General features: G+C 44.6%; 1 protein-coding gene and 1 pseudogene across 2 annotated transcripts in view; one reads left to right on the top strand and one right to left on the bottom strand.

Moving 5' to 3' along the window:
- FKBP1A (FKBP prolyl isomerase 1A) overlaps positions 1-21,683 on the bottom strand; it is a 30,426-nt gene extending 8,743 nt beyond the window's left edge. The window contains exons 1-2 of one of the 2 annotated variants that reach the window (XM_054723907.1): positions 21,533-21,683; positions 21,404-21,451 (exon numbers count right to left, since the gene is read on the bottom strand). In XM_054723907.1, the coding sequence (XP_054579882.1) occupies positions 21,404-21,451; positions 21,533-21,569 (85 nt within the window). In that variant the 5' untranslated portion in view covers positions 21,570-21,683. The remainder of the gene's footprint in view (positions 1-21,403; positions 21,452-21,532) is intronic. The other variant, XM_054723908.1, reaches the window with a different exon arrangement.
- LOC103285819 (40S ribosomal protein S26-like) lies at positions 4,375-6,355 on the top strand (annotated as a pseudogene).
- Positions 21,684-22,174: the final 491 nt, after the last annotated feature.

The following is a 22,174-nucleotide window of genomic DNA, read 5'->3' as shown; positions in this document are numbered from 1 at the left end:
TGAAGCTCATCTCCTTGCCAGAACACATTCACTATCTGGTAAAGGAAATGACAAATGGCAGGACTTGAACAGTTTTCTATAAATGAGTAGCTGGGAGAAGAACAGGTCTCCACTCTTCACAAAATCACTGCAGAGATCCCTTTTCTACACATTGGGCTCTGCTTCATACACTGAACTCAACCCAGCTGAACTCAGCACTAAGGGTGAGAGTGTGTGCCGAAACCGTTTTGGCTCAGTGGATAGAGCATCGGCCTGCGGACTGAAGGGTCCCAGGTTCGATTCTGGTCAAGGGCATGTGCCTTGGTTGCGGGCACATCCCCAGTAGGGGGTGTGCAAGAGGCAGCTGATCGATGTTTCTCTCTCATCAATGTTTCTAACTCTCTATCCCTCTCTCTTCCTTTCTGTAAAAAGTCAATAAAATATATTTAAAAAAAAAAAAGGGTGAGAGTGGGCAATGAACAGCTAGGATTCGCAGATTCTCTGTCTGCCAGGCAGGGAGCCTTCCCATTCACTCTCCTGAGACTGTGTAACAGAAATAAGGGAACCAACTTCCAGGTTCAGTAACCTGCTTAAGGTCAGACCAGTGAGCAGTGGAGTCTGGCTCTTCCAAAAGGCTTTATTTAGCTCAATGGGACTCTGAGCTAGAAAGGAGGCTAATGAGGAGAAATAGCTTCTTCCTGGTCTGCTTGTTATAGAGCAGAATGTTGAGGACCCCTGAGGGGTTCCTGAGGGGCTATGGTGAGTAAGTCACTGGTGAGGAAGCCCTCGGGGAAAGAGCCAAGGATGGAAGGGTGAGGTCCCCGAGCCCTGACTGTCTGCAAAGGCTAGATGAACAAAACCCACAGAGAAATACCTGCCCAGAGAGGCACCTGGAACCCAGGCTGTGGCCCATTCCAAACTCAGCACCCCTCCCCTCCTTTTTAACTGAAAAATCAATTTTCCAGCAGCAGCAACAGCCTGGCCCAGAACATGAACTGAAATCAATCTAAGCTGTTCTTTTATACCAGGATTGGGGCATATGTTTCAGTTTGGGCATTCAGATCAACTGTGAAGTCTACTGAAATCTTGCAGGAAAAGACCTGTCTCAGTGGTAAAACAGAAAACACACTCAGGAAGAAAGCTCCTGCTCTCCCTTCCTGTTGAATGCTGTTGTGTGAGGATGGCAGCCACCTTGTGACCATGAAAAGGTCTGGAGCACCACAGAGTAGTTGTCCCATTGATCTAAACCAGACCCAAACCACCTCCCTCAAGACTTGTGTTCTAAGGTGACTGAAAGTCTGCTTTGCCTTAAGTCAGGTTTTCAGTTACTTGCAGCTGAAAATAACCTAATTGGTATGAGGTACATATTTATTTGACATTTACTTAGCATACCCAATTGCAGTGCTGCCGAGAGAGGAGTAACAGAGAAATGGAACTCAACCACTTACCCCACAAAGAGCTATCACTGATTGAGATATTTACATTATGTAATAGTTACTATATGGGACACACTTCTCATTATTAAGAAGAATGCTGATTGTGACCCCTAAATTTATTTTATGACACGCTAATGGGTTGCAACTCACTTTTATATACAGTAAACCTATGAAAGAATTATCCTATTTCCTGCCAAATTTGAACATGCTCCGAACCAGGGCAAGATTGCATTTAATTGCAATGAAAAACCACAGGGTACTGAGACAGTGGTTTTGCATTGCCAAGCATTCTCCAGATGTGTATCCATCTCACTTTGCCTAAAGGTGAAATGCTTTAGTGTCTGACTGGTACCAAGCTGGAAGCACAAGATGGAATCCAGCCTCTACCTGCTATGAGCCAGCCTAGAGAACCAGAGCTCTTCAGCAAAGAGACTGTAGGTCTGGGACAGTGGTCGGCAAACTGCGGCTCGAGAGCCACATACGGCTCTTTGGCCCCTTGAGTGTGGCTCTTCCACAAAATACCACGTGCGGGCACGCACGTATAGTGCGATTGAAACATCGTGGCCCATGCGCAGAAGTTGGTTTTCGGCTCTCAAAAGAAATTTCAATCGTTGTACTGTTGATATTTGGCTCTGTTGACTGATGAGTTTGTCGACCGCTGTTCTGGGAGAATGTCTTTCTTAAACTCTTCTGGGACACTGAGGGGCAAAGCCTCTTCCTATTATTTTAAGAAACCATAAATGCCAAGAAGTAGGACTTCTGAGTAAAGGGGCTTTAAGCAGGAACTTTGCCAAGGATCTTATTCTCCTACTCAATTTCAGATGAGCTCTGTTTCTGGAAGAGTACATGAGCCTTGCTCCAGAACATCAGACCACAGTCACCAACTGTCAATCTCACCGACTTCCTTTGAGAAATCTTCACAGAGAAGGGCTGAGTGGTGGTGTTGGTAAATGATGGGGTCCCTCTGGCCTGAGGAGGGGATTCCTATAATCTAAGACTAAAAGGTAAACAATATCCCCAGAGCTGAGCATAAAGTCACACAACTGGCACAGGCTACGGGGCAAGGAGGTGCTAGAAGGGCTTCCTCGCAATGGGAGGAACAGACCACTTTATGTACGGCTGTAAGTTGTTAGCCGGGGGAGAAGCCGATTCAGGAAGGAAGCAGTGTCCACTAAGCAGCAGGAACGAATGTGCATACAGTATTTTCTGAAGTGGGAATTAGGCTGGTCAGTGTTGAATGTAGAATGTAAGAGAAGCTGTGACATCAAAACAGGTCACAGTTCTGGCCAAGATGGAGAAACAGGAAACAGATTTACCCTCCCATCTAAACCAAAAACAAAACAAAAACAAAAATCCCAAACAAATAAAAAAACAAAACCAACAAATAACCCCCACACAAAAGAAACTAACAAGATGGGCCCTATGACTGCCCCAGCTTACATCCTTGGGAGTTTCCAGGGAGAGGGAACTGGGATGGAGCTCAAGACAGCCCGAGTCTACAGGACATGTACCAGGGAGTGGAGAACTATAGAGAGATCCCCAGGGATTTGGAGAGGGTCTCCCTTAAGTATTCAGAGAGTACTTATCAATGCATGTGTTTGAGGAAACTACTTAAGGCCAGGAAAAGAACCATCCAAAATGTTTAAAAGGGTCAGCACCTGTTCCCACTAGCCAGCCAGGAGAAAGATACAGTTCATGAGGCACTGGGTAGGATACCTAGGAAGATCTGAGGCAAGATCTTGGAAACTGCTTTCAAGCAAATTAATTGGTTCCCAGTACAAAGCTCAGGATGATTTACAGGAATGAAAATAGCCAATACCCCAAAAAGGTAAAATTCATAATGTATATTATCTGATTACCAAGCATGCAAAGAGGCAGGAAAACATGACTCACAATGCGAAGACCAATCAATCAATTGAAAACAACCCAGAACTGACACAGATGTTAAAATTAGTAGAGAAGGACAGTAAGATTCAAATCAAACTTCCAGATAAGAAAACTACAATGCCTGAGAAATACACTAGACTGGAACAATGAGATATCCACAGGCAAAAAGTAAAAATCTAAACCTGCACTTCCCATCATAATATCAACTCAAAATGGGTAACAGATCTAAATATAAACAAGAAATCTATAAAACTTCCAGAAGAAAATAGGGAAATAATCATTGTAACTGTGATTTAGGCAAAGATTCCATAGATATGAAGCCAAAAAGCATAATCCATAAAAGAATAAACTGAACTTCATCAAAATTAAAAACTTCTGTACTTTAAAATACACTTTTTTTTTTAAGAGAATGCAAAATTAAGGCACAAGACAGAGAAAAAAAGTCTTTGCAAAGCATATAGCATTGCTGGAAAGATGTGGCTCAGTGGTTGAGCATCAATCCATGAACCAGGAGGTAACGGTTCGATTCCTGATCAGGGCACATGCCTGGGGTATGGGCTGGATCCCCAGTGGAGGCCATGCGGGAGGCAGCCAATCAATGATTATCTCTCATCATTGATGTTTCTATCTCTCTTTCCCTCTCCCTTCCTCTCTCTGAAATCAATTAAAAAAAGAAAGCTACTCAGTAATAAAAAGGAATGAATTATTAACACATGGACTAACACAAAAATCTCAAAATAATTATGCCAAGTGAAAGCAGCCAGACAAAAAGAGAGTACATGTTGACGCCTGAAACAAATATAATATTGAATGTCAACTGTAACTGAAAATTAAAGAGTACATACTGTATGATTCCATTTATATAAAGCTTTATGAAATGCAAACTAATCTATGCTGACAGAAAAAATCAAGTGGTTTTCAGAGATGGGAAGAAAGGGTAACAAAGAAACATCAAAACTTATGAAATCATACACATTAAATATGATCAATTTATTGGATGTCAATTATGCCTCTATAAAACTATGTTTGTTTTTTAAAGGAAAAAAAAAAGTGAGATTTACTAAAATCCCGCATGTTTACCTACTACACCCAACCTGGCAGTACACAGTAAGGTGCTTCCTGTTTGGGGAAGGAGCAGGTAGGTAAAGCAGGCAGCAAGTCAAGTCTCAGCAGCTGTTTCCATTTTAACTCTAAACATCTCCGTGCCAGGGCCTGGAGCCCTTCAACAGTGAAACCACCTGCCAAGTTAGTGCCATCATTTCCTAGAGAAAGCATGCTCTGCTGCGCAAAGGCAACTGAAGGTACAGTTCAGACACGACAGCTGACATTCTTTAAGCCCCAAAGGGCACTCTTAGCGAAAATCATCAGCATGACTGATTTCATTTCTGACTACACACAAACCTATATACCACATGACCCAGAATCTGCCTGAGATAGCTCCATATTCTCGATTTCAAGAACTCTCTTGAGGTCACAGACCTGGACTCAGAGTTCTATGTCCTTGTGGCACTCAGCTTAACCCCTGGCACTCACAATGCTGGCACTCATGAGTACTTTCGGATTTGCTTCACTCGCATGATTTTTAAGAATTAGCAGGACAAACACGAGGCTTCCATATTTAGACCTCTTCCCCACATGCAGAAAGAATCAGGGGTAATCCCAGAGTGGCAGATTTTACTTTCAGCACCTTTAGTTACTGATCAGTGAGAAAAATGTAAAAATGTGGGAGTCTTCAGTTAAAAATCACAAGACTATGAGAGGAACGAAAGCTATATTGCGAAGGACTGTTAAACCCTTTGCACTCGCTTGCTTTTTTCTCGATTCCTTTATTCTACTCGGGATTTAATTTTTTAAATACCCCAGATTTTACAAAGCGCGACAGTAGAATAAAAAACTGGAGTTTCTTTTCATACAAACTTATTTATTTAATGTAAGAAAAGCCCAAATAAAGGAGGAGGGATGGAGGGAGGGAAGGGATGGGCTACCGATGCTAACCATGTCGAGTCACACTCGACATCCGAGTGCAAAAGGTTAAAGCAACCGCTGGCTGCAAGGCAGTTTGATGTCACCTGTGTCTGGGTCTCTTCCCAAATTGTTTAGCTGTTCTTTTGGGGAAGAACGAGACTCAAATCCTTGGAGAGGGAGCAGATGGTCTTTAACAAGAACAACAAAAGGCGTGGGGAGGAGTTTTGAGTTCATCTACCCCTTAGCAGGCTGCTCTTTCTTTATATATTTAGATATTCTCTCTCATCAACGATGTTTCTCTCTCTCTCTCCTTCTCCCTTCCTCTCTGAAGTCAGTAAATATATATATTTTAAAAAATGTTTACAGAAGATATGCCATTTTTATGATTAACGTATCAACCATCCATTTGTCCCAACCTGTTCAAACCATCCATCTGAAACTGCTCTCGCTCAGAAGGAAGCACCAAGGCAGACTTGGCCAGCAGCTCCTGAGCAAAGTGCCCCAGGACTGTGTTCCTGGTGGTTGGCCCAAGTCACAGAAGCAGTGGTTAAGATCCAAGGTCAGGATTTAGATATTCAAGAGGACTACTGGGTTATTATTTTGCTAATAATCCAACAGAAATAGAGCCACTTCCAGTGTATTCTGCTTTGTGGAAGGAAGAGTCACCATATACTCTCAACTGGATAAGAAAAGATAACTGAAGAAGGCATCTGTGGACTCTCTCAGGTCCTCGTTTCCAAGGACCAAGAAAAGAAGGAATAACGGTCGTGCCAAAAAAAGGCCGAGGCCACGTGCAGCCTATTCATTGCACCAACTGCACCCGGTGCATGCCCAAAGACAAGGCCATTAAGAAGTTTGTCATTCGAAACATAGTAGAGGCCGCGGCCGTTAGGGACATCTCTGAAGCAAGTGTCTTCGACGCCTATGTGCTTCCCAAGCTGCATGTGAAACTACACTACTGTGTGAGCTGTGCCATTCACAGCAAGGTAGTCAGGAATCGATCTCGTGAAGCCCGGAAGGACCGAACACCCCCACCCCGATTTAGGCCTGCGGGTGCTGCCCCATGATCTCCACCAAAGCCCATGTAAGGAGTTAAGTCCTTAAGGAGTGAAAAAAAGTTCTCTGGGGGAAAAATAAATAGAAATTGTACTTAAAAAAAAAGAAAAAAAAGAAGGCATCTGTGGAGTTATGGCTTTAGCAATTGTTGTTACAGCTCATGACTCACAATATGGTTTTCAGTTGCTGATGAATCTTTGCAGGTGGTTTTCATAGGCAACATTTTACAGGAGCCAAAAGATTAAAAAAAACTCAAACCTAAATCAAACAATGGCAATAACAAAAGAGAATATCCCAAACACCAAACTCTCAAAACAAAATAAAGTTCTTGTCATTTATAACTGGGAAGGTGAGAAAGGATTTCTATTTTCAATTCAGTAGGTAGTTTCTTAAGTACAAAAAGTACAATGGTTGAATGGAGGTGGGGGAACCAAATTCAAAGTTGCCAACTTTTCTGCAGATTTGTATTTGAAGCCACCTGGAGCCTTTCTCATACAAATGGATGTAATGACCCAGGTACAAATGGGTATACTAACTTAGGCTTAGCTGTTTCTCTTGTTTCTTATTATACTAGTATACAGAAGCTCTCTCAAACACCCTTTACTTAATTGCCTTGTCAGAGACTTATAAGAACCACAGTCCAACCCAGCCAGTGTTGCTCAGTGGCTGAGCATCAACCTATGAACCAGGAGGTCACAGTTCAATTCCCAGTCGGGGCACATGCCTGGGTTGCAGGTTTGATCCCCAGTAGGAGGCGTGCAGGAGGCAATTGATCAGTGATTCTCTCTCGTTGTTGATGATTCTATCTCACTCTCCCTTCCTCTCTGGAAAAAAAAAAAGAGAGAACCACAGCCTGCACAGCCCCAGCCCCGGTGGAGACTCCTTCCTGCCCCAGTCTCCAGTGCAGCCTCACTCCTTTCCCACATGAGTTCTATGCTTACCAAGTGTTGGTCAGCTATGTTTATTCCCAATCCATTTATGGCAGCTTTATTTACTGAGTATTAATAACATAATTAAATAGTATGTAAACAAATGATATATGAGTGTGAATAGAAAAAGAGTGGCCCTAGATGACTGTTTGGAAAGACTCAATAAACACAAGTCACTAGAAAATATTGCTGGTACCCTGACTGGGTGGCTCAGTTGGATGGAGCATCATCCCATACACCAAAAAGTTATGGCTTTGATTCCCAGTCTGCATGCATAAGGGAGGCATACATAGGGAGGCAACAGATCAATGTTTCTCTCTCACTGATGTCTCTCTCCCTTCCTCTCCCTAAACATAGCCTCAGGTGAGGATTAAAAAAAAATCTGTATCTATCTATTGCTGGTGAATAATTATGTGTGGGTGAGACCAATATATGTTTGGGGAAAGAAATCTAAAAAATCTAGAAAGATTTGGCATTTAAATGACCTTATAAATAGCCCTTGCTCCACTTTAAAAGAAGCCAAAGTTAGGTTTTGCAAGAACCTTCATGGTTAACTCCCCCAGAAGAGCCATCCTAAAAGAAAGACATAGTCATTTAGCCAATGATTTATGTTTGGATTTAAAATGTTTACAGAAGAGCCCTAGCCGGTTTTGCTCAGTGGATAGAGCGTCGTCGGCCTGAGGACTCAAGGGTCCTGTGTTCGATTCCAGTCAAGGGTACATGCCCAGGTTGTGAGTTCAATCCCCCAGTAGGGGGTTTGCAGGAGGCAGCCAATCAATGATTCTCTCTTATCAATGATGTTTCTATCTCTCTCCTTCTCTCTTCCTCTCTGAAGTCAGTAAATATATATATTTTTAAAAATGTTTACAGAAGATATGCATTTTTATGATTAATGTATCAACCATCCATTTGTCCCAACCCTGACTGATAAAAAGAGATCCTACACACTGAGCTAGCTAAGAGATATTAATTCAAAATTCATGTCTTTGTCCGGTTTTTAGGTCTCTGAGGTTGCATACACATGGCAATATTCCTGAATCAAAGTTCTGAGAGCCTACTGTGGTACAAAGGTCAAATGCCTAGCTAAAGACAGAACCAGCTTCTTTCTCTCCACCACACAAAATGACTGCAAGAATATTTCCCATCTGGAAATGCTTCTAACCTTTGGCTAAATAAATCCCTCTAGGTTCTATGACCAAAAGTATATTTTCAAAGGAGGGCCCATGAGGGGTAGAACACACAGGATCCAAGAACACAAATCAGACTGTGAGGAAGGCTAAGAAGGAAATGGACAGGTGCCTTGTTGGAGAATCAGAGGTGTGTAGAGGGTCAAGGATCAAGGGTCATGGGAGATCTACTGAAAGGGTATCAATTAAGCTGCAATAACAGCCTGCCTGGTGATGGGGAGTGGGGGCAGTGTGGTGGCACATAAGCATAGGGGCAGAGTCCTTCCTGGAGGGAGATGCTTGGTGTGCTTGAGGAAATGAATGCAAGCCAGGATGGTTTGAGTCCTGGGAAGGAAGTGTAAAGGCAGTGAGAGCAGAGACAGCAGCATCCAGGGGCTGATTATTTCTTTTGCGCACTTCCTTTCCGAAACTACTAGAATTTATCTGGTTCAAGTTAAAGGGTGCTGGTGGAAGGAATGCAAGGACCCAGTTCAGTTCCTTAGTAGGTAAAAATAACAACAAAAACAAAACAGGACAAGGAAAACAAGCAAACATTACCAAGAGCACCAAAGGAAGAACTGGATAGTACATGCCTGTTATACAAAATACCCCTGGCCTTTTCCAGGAAATAGCAGGTGACAATACTATTTTTAGAGAAAATCCCAAGGCAGACAAATGATTTCCCAGTTTGTGGGTACAGTGAATCCATTAGACTTCACACAAAAATCAGTTTTTAACCACCAAAAATGTTCAAGTTAAAAAGCCTCTGGGTAAATCGGAGAATTTTTTGGTACACAAATTATATCCAATAAAGCTGCTCATGAAAACTAAAGTCCATGAGACCCAATAAAAGGAACCAGAGCTCTTTAGAGAGATTAATGCTACCAAGGCCAGAGCAGTAAAACCAAGGTAGTGATTAAGAAATAGTGGGAGCATATCAAAAAGAGACTGGAGCCAGCCTGAAGGGACTCCTACTGGCAAAATTTGAGACAGTGTATCAAAAAGAGAAATTAATATAATTACTTTATGACCCTGAGTACAATTTATGAGTTCACAGTATACTAAAATAAACAGAGGAGGAAAAAGTCACTTGCCACCATTGGGAATGACTATAAAACCAACTTCTCACTTTAAAAATGTGGGGGTCTCGTTAAAATCACGAGACCATAGTAATCAAAAGAATTAAGCTTTACCCCACTTTATAGAGTTGCAGCTAACAAGTGTACAAGATATGAAAGAGCCCTAACCGGTTTGGCTCAGTGGATAGAGCATCAGCCTGCGGACTGAAGGGTCCCAGGTTCGATTCCAGTCAAGGGCATGTACCTTGGTTGGGGGCACATCCCCAGTAGGGTGTGTGCACGAGGCAGCTGATAGATGTTTCTCTCTCATCGATGTTTCTAACTCTCTATTCCTCTCCCTTCCTCTCTGTAAAAATCAACAAAATATATTTTTTAAAAAAAGATATGAAAGAATTTTAAAATCGCCATGTTGTAAATGGCAATGAAATAATTTCCTCCAGTATGAATTATCATTGGTGTAAATGCCAGTAGGGAGAAGCCTGATGAGGAGCAGGGCATTTGCAGGATGTGCAAGTACCTCCCAGATTGCCTGCTCCTGACAAAGGGGAAAATGTGCCTTTACAATAAAGATCACGTTTAAAATTACAAATAGTGATGCTGAGTATGAAGTAAACAGCATCATATATGAAGTCTTCATTCTCAAATGTTTAACCAGAAACCATTCAGAGTCTCAGGAGGAGCAGCTCTGAGGAGATGCGTGTAAAATTCCAGTGAAAATGGCACCTGTACAGCAGCTTGCATGCCTTGGTCAGGGTTGAGCCTCACAGTCAGCCAGCCTGAGGATTGATCCCTCCAACAAATGGGTCAACAACAATCAAGACTCAATTACAAGAGGAAGGCCCATATAATCCACACAAGGGACATTTCTAGAGCACCCACTCAGGGGATCAAGGAGACTATACCACTGGCTCCCACAGGACACCTACTACATTAGGCCACCCCACAAAGCCTGGGAGTCATAGAAGTTCTATCTAATACACAGAAACATATACAAAGAGACAACCAAAATGGGAGACAAAGAAAACAAAAAACAAAAAACAGGCCCCAAATGAAAGAACAGAAGAAATCTCCAGAAAAAGAGCTAAATGAAATGGAGGTAAACAACTTAGCAGATATAGAGTTCAAAGAAATGATAATAAGGATGCTCAAGGAACTTAGTAAGAACTACACCAGCATGAAAAGGGACATAGAAACCATAAAAAAGAACCAGTCAGAAATGAAAAATACCATATCTCACAAATATTCAAAGAATACACAGAAGGAATAAAAAGTAGGATGGATAAAGCAAAGGATCAAATCAGATTTGGAAAACAAGGTAGAGAAAAAAAACCACCCAGTCAGAGCTGGGTGAAGAAAAAATGAAAAAGAATTAGGGTAGTTTAAGGGAATTTTGGGACAACATGAAATGTAACAACATGCACATCACAGGGGTACCAGAAGGAGAAGAGACAGAGAGCAAGGGATCAAAAATCTATTTCAAGGAATAATGACTGAAAATTTCCCTAACCTGGTGAAGGAAAAAGACACACAGTCCAGGAAGAGCAGAGAGTCCCAAACAAGACGAACCAAAAGAAACCCATATCAAGACACATCTATATATATAAAAGGCTAGTATGCAAAGTGTCCCCTTGGAAGTTTGATTGGGAGTTCGATCGCTCGCTATGACGTGTGCTGACCACCAGGGGGCGGCGTGGAACATGGCGGATGAACAGTGGTGGCGAGGGCACTGAGGGAGAGAAGGGGGAGGCAGAGAGAACCGCAGGCTGGCGGGGAAGGAGGCAGGGAAGTGGGGAACCTGATCAGCCCTGATCATAGGCCAGGCCTAGGGATCCTACCCGTGCACGAATTTCGTGCCCCAGGCCTCTTGTCATAATTAAAAATCCAAAAGATTAAAGACAAAGAGAGACTCTTAAAAGCAGCAAGAGAAAAGCAGGTAATTACCTACAAGGTGTGGCTCAGTGGTTAGTGTTGGACTGCACACTGAAAGGTCATGGATTCGATTCCCGGTCAAGGGCATGTACCTGGATTGCATGTTCGACCCCTGGCCCCGATCGAGATGCGTGCAGGAGGCAACCAATCAATGTGTCTCTCTCACATCGATGTCTCTCTCTCCCCACTCCTCCCTTCCACTCCCTCTAAAAAACAATGCAAAAATATTCTTGGGTAAAGATTAACAAAGAAAGAAAAGAAGGAAAGGAAGGAAAGGAAGGAAAGGAAGGAAGGGAAGGAAGGGAAGGAAGGAAAGGAAGGGAGGAAGGAAGGAAGGAAGGAAGGAAGGAAGGAAGGAAGGAAGGAAGGAAGGAAGGAAGGAAAGGAAGGAAGAAAGGAAGAAAGGAAGGAAGAAAGAAAGGAAGGAAGGAAAGGAAAGAAGGAAGGAAAGAAAGAAAGAAAGGAAAGGAAAGGAAAGGAAAGGAAAGGAAAGGAAAGGAAAGGAAAGGAAAGGAAAGGAAAGGAAAGGAAAGGAAATGACAAACAACTATATGCTAACAAATTGGACAATCTGGAAGAAATCAATAAATTCCTAAAAACATACAATCCTCCAAAACTGAATTAGGAAGAATCAGAGAATCTGAATAGACAGATTACAACTAGTGAAATTGAAGCAATAAAAAAATAAACAACCAACAACAAAAAAAAACCTCCCAACAAATAAAAGTCCTGAACTAGATGGCTTCACAGATGAATTTTACCAAACATCCAAAGAACTAATATCTATCCTTCTCTAAGTATTCCAAAAAATTAAAAAGGAGGGAAAACTCCCAAGCTCATTTTACCAGGTTAGCATTATCTAAATTCCAAAACCAGATAAAGACATGACAAAAATAGAAAATTATAGGCAAATATCCCTAATGAACATAGATGCTAAAATCCTCAACAAAATATTAGCAAACTAGATCCAGCAATACAATAAAAAGGTCATACACCATAATTAAATGGGATTTATGCCAGGAATGCAAGGTTGGTACAATATTCACAAATCAATAAACATGATATACCACATAAACAAAATGAATGATAAAAATCGCATGATCATACACATAGATGCAGAAAAAGCATTTGTTGAAATCCAGCACCCATTTATGATAAAAACTCTCAGCAAAGTGGGAATAGAAGGAACATACCCCAACATAATAAAGACCATATGACAAATCCACAGCCCACATCATACTCAGTGGGCAAAAACTAAAAGTGTTTGCCTTAAGCCCAGCCGGCATGGCTCAGTGGTTGTGTCAACCAGATCACAGTTCAATTCCTGGTTAGGGCACATGTCTGGGTTGCAGGCTCAATCCCCAGTGGGGGTCGTGCAGGAGGCAGCCGATCAATGATTCACTTCCATCATAGATGTTCCTATCTCTCTCTCTTTCTCCCTTCCTCTTTGAAACCAATAAAAAAAATTCTTAAAAAAAGTGTTTCCCTTAAGATCAGAAACAAGATAGGGATGTCCACTTTCACCAATATTATTCAACATAGTACTAAAAGTTCTAGCCAGGGCAATCAGACAAGAAGAAATAAAAGGCATATAAATTAGAAAGGAGGAAGTAAAACTCTCATTATTCACAGATGACATAATACTGTACATAGAAAACCCTGAAGACTCCACCAATAACCTACCAGAACTAATAAATGAATTTGGCAAAATTAATAACCAGAAATCGGTGGTATTTCTATACATCAACAAGGAGCTATCAGAAAGAGAAGCTAAGAAAACAATCCCATTTACTATTGCAACAACAACAACAAAATAATGTACCACGCAATAAATTTAACCAAGGAGGTTAAAGACCTGTACTCAGAAAACTATAGGACATTGAAGAAAGAAATTAAGGAAGACACAAATAAGGGGAAGCATATACCATGTATATGGATTTGAAGAATTAACATCATTAGCATGTCTTTATACTATCCAAAGCAAGCTATAGATTTAATGCAATTCTTATTAAAATACCAATGGCATATTTCACAGATCTAGAACAAATATCCAAAAATTTATATGGAACCAAAAAGACCCAGCCAAAACCGGTTTGGCTCAGTGGATATAGAGCGTCGGTCTACGGACTGAAAGGTCCCAGGTTTGATTCCGGTCAAGGGCATGTACCTTGGTTGCGGGCACATCCCCAGTAGGGGGTGTGTAGGAGGCAGCTGATCAATGTTTCTCTCTCATCGGTGTTTCTAACTCTCTATCCTTCTCCCTTCCTCTCTGTAAAAAGTCAATAAAATATATATATTTTTAAAAAAGACCCAGATAGCCTCAGCAATCTGAAGAAAGAACAAAGTTGGATATAATACCTGATATCAAACTATACCACAGACCACTGCAATCCATACAGTCTGGCATAAGACTAGGCATATGCATAAATAGAACAGAACAGAGAGCCCAGAAATCAATTGACGCCTAGATGGTCAATTAATATTTGACAAAGGAGGCAAGAACATACAATGGAATAAAGGCAGTCTCTTCAACAAATAGTGTTGAGAAAATTGGACAGGTACATGCAAAAAAAAAAAAACAAACCATCAACTTACACACAAACTCAAAATGGATACAGACTTAAATGTAAGTCACAAAAACCATAAAAATCCTAAAAGAAAACACAAGCAGTAAAATATCAGACATCTCTTGCAGTAATATTTTTATTGATATGTCTTCAGGGCAAGGGCTATAAAAGAAAAAATAAACAAATGGGACTCCATCAAACTAAAAAGTTTCTGTACAGCAAAAGAAACCACCAGCAAAATGAAAAGGGAACCCACTGTATGGGAGAACATATTTTCCAATGATACACCTGGTAAGGAGTTAATACCCAAAATACATAAAGATTTATACAAGTCAACACCAGTTAAGACAAATAATCCAATTAAAAAAAATGGGCAAAAGACCTGAATACATAGTTCTCCAAAGAGGACAGATGGCCAATAGACATATGAAAAAATGCTCCACATTACTAATCGTCAGAGATGCAAATTAAAACCACAATGAGGTATCATCTCACACCTGCGATAATGGTTACCCTCAATAAATCAACAAACAAGTACTGGCAAGGATGTGAAGACAAGGGAACCCTAGTGCAATGTTGGTGGGAATGCAGACTGGTGCAGCCACTGTAAAAAACAGTGCGGATTTGTTTCCTTAAAAAATTAAAAATGGAACTATCTTTTGACCCAGCTATCCCACTTCTGGGGAACATATCCTAAGAACCCCCAAACACCAACTCAAAAGAATATATGCTCCCCTATGTTCATAGCAGCATTATTTATAACTGGAGGCCTGGTGCACAGATTCGTGCACCTTTGGGTTACCTCAGCCTGGCCTGCGCCCTCTCGCAATCCAGGACCCCTCGGGGGATGTCGGAGAGCTGGTTTTGGCCCGATCCCCACAGGCCAGGCCAAGGGACCCCACTGGTGCACGAATCCATGCACCGGGCCTCTGATATGCATGTAAGATCTTTATTTAATCTCTTCCCACCCACCCTCCTCCCCACTTCCCTCGAGATTCATTAGTCTGTTCCAGGTTTCCATGCCTGTGGTTTCCGCTCCTGCGTTGAACATCTGCCCCCTGGTGGTCAGTGCGCATCATAGCTACTGGTTGGTCGGCCGGTTGGCTGGTCACTTAGGCTTTTATATATATAGATAGCCAAGATCTGGAAACAGCCCAAGTGTCCATTAGTAAATGAGTGGATATGAAAGCTGTGGTACATTGTACCATGATGTGGTACAATAGAATACTATGTGGCCATAAAAAACGAAGGAAACCTTATATTTTGTGACAGTATGGATGGACCTGGAGATTATTATGCTAAATTAAATAAGCCAGTCAGAGAAAGATAAATACCATATGATCTTACTTATATGTAGAATCTAATGAACAAAATAAACTGACAAACAAAATAGAAATAGAGACATAGATACATGGGCCAGTCAGGACAGCTGTCAGAGGGGTTGGGGAAAAGGGGGGTCTATATGAAAGGTGAAGGGATTAGCCAAATAAAATATACGCATAACCCACAGACACAGATAACAGTGTGATGATGGCCAGAGGGAAGGGGTGGGGCAGGGGCTGGGTAGATGGGGGCAAAGGGAGGGAAAATGGGGACACATGTAATAGTGTCAAAAATAAAATTATTTTTAAAATCCCCATGTATTTAATAACATGTTCATTGATTTTTAGAAAGATGGGAAGGGGGAGGAGGGAGTGGAAGAGAGAAGGGTGAGAGGAAGGGAGGGAGGAAGGGAGGGAGGGAGAGTGAAACATTGATGTGAGAGTGAAACATCCATGGGTTGCCTCCTGCAAGCACCCTAATGGGATCGAATCCACAACCTAGGTATGTGTCCTGACCAGGAATCGAACCTGCGACCTTTAAGTGCATGGGAGGATGCTCCAACCAACTGAGCCACACTGGCCAGGGCAACAATAAAATTATTTCTAGTTAAAAAATAATTTTTAAAAACCATTCAGACATTTCAACTTCCAATGTACAGGAAATCAAGGCAGAAAACAACTGTGGCAGTTCAATATGAATTTAGTTCTACATACTACTGAATCATTTTTCTTAGATATGACCAATAGGAGAATAAGGAGATTTTTCTCATTTTTAGAGCATGCTCAAATATTTAGAGGTAAAGTGTCATGTCTGTAACTTTAATGGCTCAGCAAAACAAAACCCATGAATATATTAAATAGACAAATGGCCAATGTGACAAAATGTCAACCATCATGGAACATAGGTGGTGAGCACATGGGTATTTACTGTTCCATTTTTATTTTTCTCTATGTCTGAAAACTTTACAAATAATAGCTGTACATACACACAAGAATGCTGTGGGGCCTTTGGTTCATTTAAGACAAGCAATAGCATCTGCAGGATTCTGTATTATGATGATCACAATCTCAAAGGAAAAAAAATAATGTGTCCATAGCAAGGTCTATTTTCAAAATGTTAAAATATCATGGTGTTAAGGAAACGTGAGGAGAAAAAGGACTGGCATCTTAAATTGCCCACATAGCCAAGCTGCTATAGCCCAACCTCGTCCCTCTCATACCCACAAAAAACAATAACGAACACTAAAAACCTCCAGTGGTCCTCAAATTTAAGAAAACTGCTGCAGCCTTCTTAGCCATTATATTCTGCAGGCAAGAAACAGTAAAAAAATCCTAGCTCAGATTCATCTCTTTTTTATAGGTACCTATTTCCCTATCTGTAAAACAAAAGGAGAGTGAGGTCTCGGCCCAACCCCCTCCACTGACCCTAAAGTGCAGGTACATTTGGGCCACTCCAGGAGCTGCAGTGCTAGACTCACACCAGGGTTCCTCTAGACATCACAGATCATGTTAGCTGGACAAAAGTGTGGGGGCAGAGCATAGTCCAGTGACTGGGACACAGGGAGCCTTAATGACAGTATGTGAAATAACAGCATCACTGTTGTCACTGCCCATCTGGGAATGCACTTGCCCCAGGGACTCCTCACACCAGGCATTGTCACTCCCATTATACAGATGGCACACGGAAGCTGAGAAAAGTGGGACAATTTTCCCAAACACTCATAACGTGTCACACACAGCAGAGGCAAGATGTGAACCCAACAAAGGACCCACATATCCTCTTGGGGCTCACATCCACTTGGCACTACCTCTGCACACCTGCCCTAGCTGGCACACTCTACCCACCCAGTATACAACCAGGGCCCTGTTTCTGCCCTTTCCACCGAACAGTTCAATGTCCACACAATAGCCAAAAGGGGCCTATTAAAACCCAGGTCAGCTCATGACCCTCCAATGGTCCCACCTTACTCCCAGAGAAAGACAATCTATATATATAAAAGCCTAAGCAACCAAACAACCGGTTGCTATGATGTGCACTGACCACCAGGTGGCAGACACTCAACGCAGGAGCTGCCCCCTGGTGGTCAGTGCGCTCCCACAGCAGGCCAACCTCCGGCGGTCCCTCCCCCGAGTCGGCCCCAATCAGCCTCCATCTCTCTGGCCAGGCCGAGGGACCCCACCTGTGCACGAATTCCTGCACCGAGCCTCTAGTGTTCCTATAACAATCTACCAGGCTCCACCATCACTTCATCTTCTATCAATCCCCCTCCTTACACAATCCATTCCAGCCATACTGGTCTCCCTGCTGTTCCCCTAATATACACAAAGCCTCAAGACCTCTGTGCTAGCTCTTCCCTCTGCCTGGAATACTCTTCCTCTAGACCCGTGGTCAGCAAACTGCGGCTCGCGAGCTACACGCGGCTCTTTGGCCCCTTGAGTGTGGCTCTTCCACAAAATACCACAGCCTGGGTGAGTCTATTTTGAAGAAGTGGCATTAGAAGAAATTTAAAAAATTTGGCTCTCAAAAGAAATTTCAATCGTTGTACTGTTGATATTTGGCTCTGTTGACTAATGAGTTTGCCGACCACTGCTCTAGACAGTCATGTCACTCACTCTCCAACTTCCTTTGGGTAAATATTAAAGTATCATTTTGTCAGAGGCCTTTTCTGACCACCCTCACTAAAAGCAAGTCTGTTCCCCATGCCCTCTCTAGCCCTGTTTAATCTCTCCACAGTGCTTTTAACTACCTTCATGTTATTAGTCTTATCACCCAGGTAAGCCCCCCCAGATTAGGTCTTTATGTATTTACCTCACTGGCCACATTCCTATTGCCTGGCTTGTTGCAGTTGCTCACTAAACACCTGCTGTAGGAAGGAAAGGGCCTGTTGCAGCCCAGCCCAAATAGTTATAGTCTGTCTACCTGAAGAGAGCATGGGGGAAGCCATCTGAGGGGTGTGCCTTCCTCCAGACATGAGATCATCATCCAAGAAACACCCAGCAGGAAAATGGATGGAATTAAACAGAGAGAAGGGAAACGGAGGCTGAGGAAAAGCAAGGCACTGGAGGGGGCTGCAGGCAAGTGGCCACACCTGCCCGGGGAGCTCAGTCGCCCTCCAATTGGACCTCCTGAGGAAATGGGGTTGAGGGTACCTTGGTTTTTCTTTCAGAAGCCAGGCTTCTGACAAATCTGATCCCAAGGACATGATGTCAACTACTACTTAAGAGGATAAAAAAAGAATGCCTTCAATCCACTTGAGGTTGCTCTGACAATGGGAGGCACGTGGGCAGCTGATGTGAGTAAAAGGGATATAATCCTAGCTCTGTGTCAGGACAACTCAACAATTGAGATGACAAAGCTACTGGAGGCAAGGAGAGAGGAGCAAGAATCCACTTGATCCTCAAGGCACATATGTGGCAGGTTATATTTGCACCTCCTCCCTTCCACCTCAATATAGCATGATAGCATGCTATTAGGAGGTGCTTGGCTGGTAAGCTTTCATTTTCCCTTCTGGCACCGCAAAAAGGTGTCACAGGCCTTTCTTTGAGGCCATACTCATGCTGTGTTCTGCTAGAAGGCACCAGAAGAAACCTTGAGAGTGACATCAAGGCTACTACTGATAGCCACCAGAAGTATTTAGCGGTAGGTAATCAAAAGGAGATACAGAAACTGGATATGGGATTGGGGTGCAGTGGGGGAGGGGGGGGACACAAGGGACTTCTACCACTTGGGGAAAGAAAAACAGAAATCTGTAACAGGAAACTATTAAGGCAGCCAGGCAGTGCAAAGCAGATATGAAAACTAGGGGGTATCATGAGAAACCCTTCTCTCTTCTTAAGGCCCAGGGAGCTTCCTGCCTTTGAAGACCTATGGATTTTTATGATAATCTCACTGCCCCCCTCCCTGCCAATCATTTTCCCACAAGGTGGATCTGTTCCCAATGGCATAAAAGCTTCAACTACTACAGATGAAATCTCAAAGTGCTTATGCATTCCTCTCACGCCCCCACAGGTCTTAAACAGGTTCTTCCTGGGAAGCTGGTGGCAAAGACCCACAGAACAAAGCCACCCACCTGAGAACAACCTATTCTGTGAGCATGAGACAGAGCTGACTTCTCACTAAGGTGCCTTTGTAGGGCTTATAAACAATGAAATAAAAAAGAAAGCTTTTGTCCCAATGCATGCCAGGGTCCTGCTGCTGTTCTGGGAACGTGTGGGTGGGTGCGTGCCACCCTCAAGGAAAAACAGAGACTTTGAGAAGAGGCACTGGGAGCCCTGATGTGTTTCTAGGTCCCACGACCATCTGTTCTCTTAGAGAAAGGCTCCAGGAATGCTGTGCGGGGACAACTCATCAAGAGGCACAGTGACATGTGGTTCTGCCTACGTACTGGTGTCCAGTCCTGCCACCGGCACCAGCAGACGGGTGGGGCTGATGTAGTAGCCAATTATCTGAAGGTGGCTACTTACAAACTGGGGGGGTGAGGGGAGGGGGGCAGAAGTCACCTCATCACCTGAGCTCCTCTCTGCTCAGTTGGCTGTGGGAAGTGAATGAACTGCCCACTCACCCCAGCACAGTAAAAGGCAATGGTTACTCTTCTCATCCCGCTGATCACAAATAACCACACTGACAAGCTTTCCTCCACCAGACGCCTCCCTAGGTTCAGGTGCTGATGGTGGCTTACAAAGACAGTCATTTAAAATGTCAAAACCACCTTCCAGTTTCCTTCACAGGCATCAGACTGTTCCTTACAAAGATGGATTTCAATACCTCCTCTTCCATAGCCTTTTAAAAAGGTTCTAGTCCTTAGCATGTCGACCCATAGAGAAGGGCCAGTGAAATAACAGCACACTGAAGGGAGATGTTAAACGCCTTTTTTTCCTTCAACAGAGGAGAGGGCTGCCCCCATGGTCTGGGAGAGAAGGGTAAAGCTTGGAAAGGTAGACCTGAGCCACTCAGAACGGCCTAATGGCCTACAGCCTCCTACCCAGGCGAAGTAACAGAAGAGAAAGGAGAGAACAAACAGAGGAAGGAAGAGGAACAGAGGAAAGGATGGGAAGGGGGAGGAAGGGGAAGGAGAAGGGGGAGGGAAAGTGATTCATATCAGCAATTGTAGCTACACCAACCTCCCCCCCTCTCCACCCACAGGCAGGGAGTCTCCGCCTGCGCAGTCTCCCCACCCCCTCCTCAATTCAGCCCAGGAGGGCCTTGTAAGGGCATGGAGTGAAAGATGGTCTCAAGGTGCGGGACTCTGATGCGAATTCTGGCCGAGGGTCTACAATTTCCTTGGGCTTACATTACTGTGTGTTACCCTAACTGGGCCTGTTTCCCGATCTTTAAAATGGAGATGAGAAAAGTCTACTAGTAGGGCCGGGGGACTGAATGACATGTTCCATCAGCCAGGGCCATCAATGCCACTGAAGCGTGGATGTGGAAGTGTCTCAAAAGGAAGAGGTAAAAGTAAAAGGCCGTGCAGGTCCGGTTTCTCCACGGCCAGGCTGGGCCAAAGCAAGGACTTGGGAGCTGGGACGTTTTTCCTCCCCGGCAGAGGGGCTGAAGCCCGACTTCCCGGGGCGAAAGGCAGCTCCGCAGACTGGGAAGTACCTCGCCCTTCGAATCGCCAAAGAAGGGAGGGCCGGAACGGGGCTGGGAGGGGGGGTGGGGTGGGGTGCGGGCGGGGGATGAGGGTAGAGGTGGGGGTGGGGAGTAGGGTGTCAGCCGGGACACACATCCTTTCTGACGGTCCCGGGCCGGGGCTCTGCCCATTTCCTGAGCGTAACCTTGGGCAAGAGCCTCCGCTTCCCCCAGCCTCAGTTTCCTCATCTGTGCAGTGGGCACAGGAGCAGCATCTGAGGCACAAAACCGCTTGTGAAGGGCAAGGTAACACCCGGTCCGCGGTCGGCGCTCACCAGCGCCGGCTCAGCCGGTCGCGGGTTCCACAGGCCTGAGGCTGCCCCCTCGGGGGCGCTGCCACCGCCCAGGCCTCGGCCTCCGGCCACGCGGGCCTCGCCGCCGCCACGCCTCAGGCCTTTGCCCCCAGGCCGCCCTCCCGGCGGGCTCCCACCCGCCCCACCTACGGGCCCGCCGACTCACCCGTGTAGTGCACCACACAGGTCTGGCCGCGCTTCGGGAAGGTGCGCCCTGAAGAGACAGACAGACGGGCGCGGTGAGCGGATGCGCACGGCAGCGGGGGCCCCAGGACCGTCGGATGCGCCTACTCACCGTCTCCGGGGGAGATGGTCTCCACCTGCACTCCCATGGCGGCGGCAGCGGCGGCGGCGGCGGGCGGGCGGGCGGGCGGGCAGGCAGCGCGATGGACGGCGTGGACCGAGAGCGGATCTGGCGATTGCGCGGCTTTGCCCCGTCCCTCGCGCAACGCCTGCGCACGCGCGCCCCGCCCTGCACGCCCCGCCCTGCGCGCGCGCCCCACTCACACACGGCGCGCACGTCCCCGCGCCCGAGGACCGGAAGTCCGGAGGCCTGCGGTTGCTACCTTGCGGATGCTCTCGTTTGGACGCTGGACCTACCCCGCCCCCCGCCCCGCTTCCTTTCTCTTAGCGTCCGGCCAGGCCGGCATCTCTCTAATCAAGTTTCTGCATCTGAGAAATGGGAAGAATATTTGGGGCTCCGCCGGTAAATGAATAGGTGACTTTCAGCAGGTTCACACTTCTAAGTACACACTCATCCTGTAAAAAGGATGATTGTGAGAGTGCAGCGCAGATGTGCGTTCATGTTAGCGTTCAATAAATGGTGCAAGATAAGGAGCACTGCTTTTCGACGTTGGAGGAGGAGTCATTATGTACCCTGGATTCATGCATTCATGCATTCATTCATAGCTTATTTTGTGCTAGGTGCTGGGGAAAC

The sequence above is a fragment of the Eptesicus fuscus genome, chromosome 12, assembly GCF_027574615.1.
Source record: "Eptesicus fuscus isolate TK198812 chromosome 12, DD_ASM_mEF_20220401, whole genome shotgun sequence".
NCBI classification, from domain to species: domain Eukaryota; kingdom Metazoa; phylum Chordata; class Mammalia; order Chiroptera; family Vespertilionidae; genus Eptesicus; species Eptesicus fuscus.
This window is presented reverse-complemented; position numbering and strand designations above follow the sequence as displayed.